The sequence below is a fragment of the Cicer arietinum genome, chromosome 4, assembly GCF_000331145.2.
Source record: "Cicer arietinum cultivar CDC Frontier isolate Library 1 chromosome 4, Cicar.CDCFrontier_v2.0, whole genome shotgun sequence".
NCBI classification, from domain to species: domain Eukaryota; kingdom Viridiplantae; phylum Streptophyta; class Magnoliopsida; order Fabales; family Fabaceae; genus Cicer; species Cicer arietinum.
The window spans coordinates 3,980,869-3,989,414 of NC_021163.2; the positions used below are offsets into that span (position 1 = coordinate 3,980,869).

The 8,546-nt window shown below is 34.0% G+C and overlaps 1 protein-coding gene across 2 annotated transcripts; it reads right to left on the reverse strand.

Moving 5' to 3' along the window:
- Positions 1-488: 488 nt before the first annotated feature.
- LOC101491850 (protein HLB1) lies at positions 489-7,508 on the reverse strand. Of its 2 annotated transcripts, none has more exons than XR_003472513.2 (14): positions 6,987-7,503; positions 6,397-6,522; positions 6,173-6,242; positions 4,899-5,012; positions 4,030-4,113; positions 3,723-3,773; positions 3,489-3,518; positions 2,951-3,013; positions 2,770-2,835; positions 2,518-2,646; positions 2,280-2,315; positions 1,849-1,984; positions 1,439-1,627; positions 489-790 (listed from the first exon to the last, which is right to left on the reverse strand). XR_003472513.2 is itself a non-coding variant. In XM_004495450.4 (14 exons), the coding sequence occupies exons 1-14, from the start codon at positions 7,340-7,342 to the stop codon at positions 680-682; spliced, it is 1,545 nt and encodes a 514-aa protein (XP_004495507.1). In that variant the 5' UTR covers positions 7,343-7,508; the 3' UTR covers positions 489-679. The 2 variants fall into 2 exon arrangements, 1 of the variants encoding a protein (XP_004495507.1); XM_004495450.4 differs by having other exon boundaries at positions 1,849-1,968; positions 6,987-7,508.
- Positions 7,509-8,546: the final 1,038 nt, after the last annotated feature.

The window sequence follows — 8,546 nt, forward strand, 5'->3', positions numbered from 1 at the left end:
TAAAAAGATTTATTGATGGCTCTTTTTTTTTTTTTTTTTTTTTTTTTTCCGTTTTGTCACCGGTTGTGCACTCTGTAGCACACATCAAACAAATTTAAAATGTTGTTCAATACAGAACAACATTACAATATCCAGTTGGCATTAAACAGTTTGTAACAGGATAGAATTCTGACAAAAATAACGCAGGTTTCTGTCACACAACACTTGCTTCAGGTATATCCCCCACCCCGACAAAGCTAACAGAAAAACCCCTTCCCCTGTAGAGCAATCAATGATTTTTCAGCCTTACCAATGTATAACCGATAAAGTATTATTAAATCAGAGGATCAAATAAGGCTTGAAGCAGTATGGGAAACACACACAAATGCAGCTGTGGACAGGCATCGACAAAGTAATAGTCAATTTAACAGATGTAAAAGGACCTAACCAGAACACCCCCAAACCCCTGATGTACTTGAATTTGAATTTCAGCTACTCAAACTCTGCAATTCTTGTAAAATATGAATCACTGGCAAAATCCACGTTACACTAGATGGTTAATGAGTATCAGATTTTTCAATTGTGCTAAAATTATTTCATACATTACTCAACATTATACACAAGTTCGCGGAAAAAGCTGATGATGAGTTCTTGCTCAATTTGACAGACTGAATTGGTAATACATTTAACTATATTACAATCATCCTGTTATAATACCCGCCAATACATCACTTTTGCCTCGCACATAAATAGTGTAAACTAAACGAATTGCATCCAGCCATCCATCCAATGATTCCCAAGAGTCAGCAACCTTGATAAAACAATGTACAAAAAGGAAAATTAGAGCTGTGTTTTCAAAAGCTTAAGAGATTCTTGTGCTTTAGGCTTGAGATGAAGTACAATTCAAAAAATTCATCAACCCTTTAGAAACTTGCTATAATTTGGATTGGAACAATTTTTAATTACATTGGTGTTGAGTTGGGAAGGGCCGGTCACTCAGGAAATACATGTATGGATTTTGCCTTTTATATCAAAGCACAGTGTGCACTACTGGAAGCATAAAAAGGTCATTCCATCAATGGACTGTGTCCACCATTTCAATAGTGCAACAAGAGTTCAAGTTTCACACAATTGCAATCCCAATTAAAGTTGATAATCTCATAATATAATCAGATACATTATCAACAGAGAACAGGCCATCACAGAAAATCTCAAACTCAAACTTACAAGAAGTTGTTGGGACAATCAAGAGTGCAAAAGTGGTAATTTCATGATTATTAAATGTGGTCTCGGTTATTTTATAATGAAAAAATTCATGGCTTTATCAGTTCAAATTTGCTCTACACTTTCAGTTAAAATTTATTTAGTGTTTTGGGTTAAACAATCTACCACATGTGTAGAGGAAGAAGCAACAAATCTATACAATACAAATACACTGGTAAATTAAAGTGTTGCTCACCAAATAAACTGATCCGTGAACTGTATCAATGCATAGGCCAGCACCAGGTGGCAAAGTCAGATCAGCACATGCTGATACAGAAACAATATCTGCTATATCTACTTTGATAGTCTTCTTATCTCCATTCATGCCATCTCCTGATCTGGTTGAGAGACTTTGAGATACTTGCCTATGATCACCTCTGGGTACCTGTAAGAAGGGAGGTATGTAAATTATTTTATTTAAAATTTGGATTTCTCATACCAGAGCCTAGACGAAATCCAATGATTTCAAAACTTAATGTGAGTAGTGATGAGGAATCAAGATGAAGACAAAATTAAAAGAAATTATTCTCGTGTCTTCATATTGGTAGCTTGGTCCTCATCAAGTAGCCTCTTAAAAAATTTCAATTTGTCAGCCAGATACTTTACCTGCTGAAGCTTTTCGTGATCCAAAAGGAATTCTGATCGTTTCCAGTCATTATGAGGTGCAACTATTGCCCCAGCAGGAGGTGCAGTTAAAAATCCAACTTTAAGGTGTGGTAGTGGTAGCTGTGAAAATTGAGTTCTGTCAAAGTTGGTATATAAATGAATGATTACATAACTAGCACTCACATTTGTAAATAGTGAAATGAAACAACTATAATAGCCGTATCAATTCAAGCAGAAGATAGGTTAACTTCTAACAGGAAGATCCAAATAAGATGATTAACTCTCAAGTACTACTAATAGGGATGAAATCCAATAAAACAGTATGGTTGAGAAAATTTGAGTCATTTAAATGATAAGACAGATAAGTTCTGTAGTGTTATCCCAAGTTGAAAGCTACTGCACAAACATAATTTAGGGTACCATGTACTCACCATAGAACGTACCAACCGCAAGGCACTGCTATAAACCTGTCACATACCAAAAAATTATGGGATGACTATATGATCAAAGTTGCAACAAAAAAAAAATTAACAGGACACACGGAAATAAATAGAAAGATAATTTAAGATAAAAGCACATGTTAACTAGACTAACGAGCCTTTCTAATTCAAAAATTGCATATAGCCAATAAATATATAAAAGAAAAATGGATAGACGGTGGCTTCTTACTGAATAATTGGGTTTCAATGCATGTGCAGCTGCAATATATATTGCAGATTGGCTGTACAATTCATTTGGTGAAACCTCTTGAGCATTTACTGACCCCCCTGTTCTTAAAGTGTCCTCTGCTAATCCGTACTGCAAAGTCATTTGGTAAGTCAATTATATCTCCTTAATACTGTTAAAGTGTTACATGTCAATCCAAGAGAATAAAGCATAACATGTTATTAAATATGTGAGAATTTGAAGAAGCAATACTACCAGAACAGTTCCAAGATTGTAAATTGCCCGGTGGAAATCAAACTGCAACTGTATGGCTGCACGAAACTGCATTGAAGAATAAGGTAAAGTCAAAAGGGGAAGAGAATAAATTATATTCAAAGGACGAAGTTGACTTAAATATTATTCAGTTGCATCTGATTTCCTCCTAAAAATTTTGTACCTTGCTAATAGCAGTTCTTACAATTTTTTGCTTTTCTCGAGCAGGAACAATGGCACTGAGTTCCTAAAATGGAAACCAATTTTTCAGAAAACAAAATATAAAGAAATTAATTGAGAATTTCTGATAAGAGAATTGTAAATTTCTAAATAGTAATAAGTACAATATTTGAAGGGGAGACTTGAAATCAGTCAAGATAGTGATCATGTGAGTAAAGGATGACACATTTGAGTATTGGAAGCAGTTAATACTTGAAGGAACGATGACTGATTTAACAAAATGAAAAGTAGTAAAACAGGTAATCCTGAAATCTGGCTGTGTTGATACATGAGGTCTGCAACACATATGTATACATGTCACAGGATAACACTCTTGGATACGCATTATTTAAAAAAGTGCTGTTGCTATAAAAATAATTTTCTAGAAGTCAAAAGCACCCTAACATGCTGTTTAGAACTTAGAAGCATGTAATCATAAATGTACAAAATATTTATAGTAGTTTGAATGAAGTGTAATGCTTGAACACAGATTAAAAATATACCTGAAGCGCAAGTCCCCAGTTATTAAGGGCCTGAAATAGATTCCATGAGTCAGTGGAAGGGGCTCAAAATGCAATAAAGCAAATTAATAGGTGTATGTATAGGAATAGAGCGACCAAGTGAGTACATGATAAAGCATATATTTACTAAGGGAACAAGAAAAAGCTGTTTCAAAATCAATTTCTGATTCCATAAGAAGACACTGGTCAAGCTTTTAATAGAAAAGAGAGAAGAACCTGAGGACTGTTCCAGTTGAGTTGGACTGCTTTAACATAATTTCCTGTTGCCTGGGTAAAATTTAAATTCAACAAGAATTAGATGGTTCAATGTTGACTCTATCAATCAACCAACACCTAACAAAACCAATAATTTCATTCAAATTCAGTATGAATTCAATTATGTAACAAGCATCAACTAATAGGCGTCAAGGGATTGATACAAGAACAGGAGCTTCCAAAAATCATATCAATTTCCCCAGAAGACTAAATATGTGTGAAAGTGTGAAAGCCATTTAATAGAAGGCAGCATGTAATTTTTTCTTACCTGTTTCCATAGCTCTTCAGCTTCCTTTGTGCGGCCTCGCATCTTTGCACGATCAGAGATTGCTATTGCCCAATTGTAGTAAGCCTGGATACAGTCAGATGGAGGATTAAAATTATAACTAATGGCACTCGTTTTTAAATCTATGGCTCTCTGTTTGTGGAAAGTATCTAATAAGCTAGCTAATATCTAAAAACACTAGTTGATTAATTTGTATTTGGTAAAATTAGTCTTTGAATTAATAAATATAAAAGAACATATTATGATTATATATCTATACTAAAATATTAAAAATAGTTACTAATATATTTTTACAAATTTTTTATCATCTTAAAAATTAAAATATTTTTAAATTTTGTTTTAAATTTTTACAAATAATCAAATGGAATGGGATACTACAAATAAAATTACAAGTTGATATGTTATAAAATGTATATTTTTTGTTTTATAAATAAAAATACATGTTGTGTTATTTTTATCCCAAATCCAAATATAATATATTTTGCATTACATCCAACTTCAAGATTTAAATATATTAGAGTGGAAGCTCATTAAAATAAACTATCTGAGCATGAAATTTTTACTGCCCAGTTCAGCTTGTCAATAGCTCATATAAGAATAAAATATTAATAGTATACATTAATATTTATAACTCCTGCATATGTGTGCTTGCCCTCGTTTAAGATTTCTTGAGTGGTATTTTTAATATTTGCATTTATATTTTTATACTGGCTCCTTTAGGCCCAATTGCTCTTTAGTTGTGCCCAGGCTGGCATTCTATTGTTCAGTTCATTTACAACTTGAATTTATCCTAGGTAAAAAATTGTCACCGGTTCATCTAAAACTTCATACAGAATGATATCCTTACGTACATCATGTAGTGTGGGACAAAGGTGAGTAGCCTCATCGTATTTTTTGCATGCTTCCTCAAGCAAAGCATCTTTAGAAGGTGAAGTGGAATCTGGACTAACATTATCTGCACTTTCCTGCATGCAAATAATGATTGAATGAACAGCTTCAAAACTTAGACTAAATATAGTATATTTGTGATTCAAACTAGAAGCATTTTGTATGCTCATAATAAATAAATATCCAAGGATTTCTAGTATTTTCTAGTATGTAAACTAATATGAAGTTACAATCTCATTTTATGAGAAATTGAAAATTACATAAGGTTAATGCAAAAAATAATTAGCAACTGAAGTGTATATCCTAAGCACAAATAGAACACCATCCTAAAATAGTTTATACTGAATAATAAGTTCGATAGCAACTGGTATTTTGTTAGAAAAATTAGGTAAAATGCCCATTGGTTACAGCACTGCAAAACATTAAAGGTCCATAAACCTCCCTAACAGCCTCAACTCTCTCAAAATGACAAGATATCTCTCCCTCTCAAACTTCTAATTTTTTGCCAACCGCTATGGCCAATCTATGAAGGATGGTGGCACCATGGCATTTTATGATGGAAATGGAAGCCTAAACTAGTATATATCTGGCCTTCCACCATGGTCCACCATCCACAATCGATAACACTTAAGCTCAAAGAAGAAACTCCTTAGACACTCATCTTCAACAGTAATCAGATGCTTAGCCATCCACACGCATCCTCTTCTATTCTACCAAGACTGGGATTCCTAGATGTTTCTCCTTGAGTTCTCTGTTGAAACTTTCAACCACTTTCCTTATTTCTTCAAGAATGTCCAGAATGTGTTTCATTCTTGCTGAACTCTGGACATCTCTTGAATCCTTCAATATGCACTACCCACAGCTTCAAGAACAGAGCTCCGATACCACTTAATAGAAACTTATAATTTATTAGAAGATTTAGGGAAATTCTCCCTTGAGTACAGTACACTGCGAAACTTAAAGGATATGTAAATTTCCCTATGCCCAAAGGACCCAACTCTCTCAAAATGACAATATCATTCCTTTTCAACCCGTCTTCTAATGTGTCTTATATTTCTTTAATAATTTCAGTCCCCAACCACTAACTAACTCTAACTCCCTCAATTGACGAACCTATCAAAGTTCATATCAAGCCAAGTACTCTAACAAAAGAATAGCCAATAAGTAAATATAATTTACAGAATAATATTAAAACCCAGAAGACTTTGCAAGAAAAAAATTATACAGCTGCTCAGACCTGAAGTACCAATGCCCAGTTGTACAGTGCATCATAATCTTCAGGGTTCCTCTCAATAGCAGCAGCATACCTAGAAAATCCAAGTAAGAAAATTGTAAGTTTGAATGAAGATTTCCGTCCCTGAGAAGCACAGGCAAAACAGCAATGCCCGCAATGATAGGGTTCCTAATATTTGGGAAAGATTACAAAACAGATTGCAGTATTGCAAGAATTGATTGCAGTACCTCCTGGCAGCAAATGTAAGAATCCGTTGTCGGGACCGTCCCTCCTCATCAACACCAACAACGCTATTTATCAATTCCATAGCGGCATTGTTCTGGTCGGTGTGCTGTTGCTGTGGACTATCTTGGCTGTGAAATAGTACAATGTAAATATCTATGAAGCACTTAACATAGACATCGGACACACAACACTGACACATAAGTAATAATTTTGAAAAATAAAAGTGATTAAATGTAACTTTATATATTGATGTCATGTTGTGTCAGCTATCTACATGTGTCAGACACATAACATCCCTTTATACATAGGTAAATATGCATTTCATGCTTGCACAAGCGAAAATAAACTCTCAAAGCTGGTACATTTGGATTTTCCATAGCTATATGAAAATTAAATAATTCAACATAATTCAACATATATATCTAAGTGGATGCTAAAATTAGAGGCGTTTCTTAGTGGCATATTTTGCAAGCAATTTACTATCTGCAATATCTAGGCTCTACTATTTCGTAGCGAAACAAAACTGAAACTTATGAACAGAATCAAACAAAGAGACTGCGGCAGCGATGAAATCGAAAGGCTCAGCGTAAACCTGTATGGAGAGCTGGCATCTTCTTTCTCCGGTTCAGAATCATTTTTCAATCCATGTAGCAATTCTCTCATGGTGAAGGTTCGGCTACCTTCGTCTTTCCGAAGCTGAGGTTGGGGTGAAGCATTGTTATCAGCGTCGTTGGAATTGATCGCGGTTTCCTTGAGATCTGCATCGTTAACTGGTGGATCGGATCCTGATCCAGATTCCGGTTCCAATTGTGATTGTGCTTGTTCTATTGCCACTGGTTCAGGTTCTGGTTCTGGTTCTAGTTCTGGTTCTGGTTGAGGATCAGGTTCGTGTTTAGGTTCGGATTCGGGAGTTGGTTGGAGTTCGTTATGAGATTCTGGTTCGGACATTGTTGAGTGTGGTTTTAGATGGAACGGAAGAGAGAATTGAGGAGAGGTGAGATTTTCGATGGGATCAAACACAGACGATGGAGGTGGGACAATGTGATAAGAGACAGTGCGAATGATGATCGAAGAGGAAGAAATGAATGGAGAACACTATTTTAATTTCCACCCGAAAGCAAAGCAAACATTTGAGGTTCTTTTACTTTATACTTTGTTTGGTTTATAAGAGAATATTAGAGGAAAGTACGAGAGTTATTTTTATTGGTTTGGTATGAAAGGAAATTATAAGGAGATGAAAGCTAGTTAGAGAGTCTCTAACATACATTTTTTAATTCCTTTTCTATGATTGATTAAAATCGACATAGATCCTATTAAATTATGTAGAAGAAAAAAATTAGTACAATATTAATATATGAGCTTTGAAGGTAATATTTTTACTCTTTTGAGTTGGTAGAAGTGTTATAGGTAAAATTTAATAAGAGTTTAGTCTTAGGAGTTAATGTGAATTTGTTTTTGCCGGAAAAATCAATAATAACTCTAAATTGTAAATTAGGACATACGTCTTTTAAATATTTTGATCTACCAATTGATGGGAATTTAATAAAGTTATTATTTTTAAATATTTTGATCTACCTTTTAAATTAGGACATACATCGATTTATTTTATTTCCTTCTTTAAGGCTCATTCTGATACTATTTTTCATATTGAATCTCTATTTTATATTTTTATTATGGAGGGAGTGGGGGACTCACGAAATACATTGGTTAAACGAGTTAAAGTGTGTCTGCCGTATGAGTTCGATGTGAGGAAATTATGCACGTTTTTTTTTAATGAAATGGTGTTTGAGGTTGATGATAGGTGTTAGTTTTTCTAGTTTAAGGTTTTTTTTTTTTGACAAATATGGAGGGGGTTGGAGGTTTTGTTGGGAAGGTAGGTAACAAGTCTATCTAGTAGAAATATATTCATATGATTCAGGAAGGAGATAGGGGAGTAGCGTTAATTGGTTTGATAGTAATTTGTACAATGAAGTTATAGATAGTAGAAATACTATTATTTTAGAAGGATTTATGGATAAATATAGAAAATTTTATGTGAGAGGTATCGTAAATTATTCAACTTAACTATGGATAAAAATTTGAGTGTGACAAATGCTTTAAATAATGGTTTTGGATTGGAAGGGGCCGATGATATTGGAGGAGGAATCTTTTC

Excerpts from the sequence above, each read along its gene's own strand:
- LOC101491850 (XM_004495450.4), bottom strand. The coding sequence starts at position 7,342 with ATGTCCGAACCAGAATCTCATAACGAACTCCAACCAACTCCCGAATCC. Across the intron at positions 5,013-6,172 it reads ACTGGGCATTGGTACTTCAG|GAAAGTGCAGATAATGTTAG; the intron begins GTCTGAGCAGCT and ends ATTTGCATGCAG. Across the intron at positions 3,774-4,029 it reads CTGAAGAGCTATGGAAACAG|GCAACAGGAAATTATGTTAA; the intron begins GTAAGAAAAAAT and ends AATTTTACCCAG.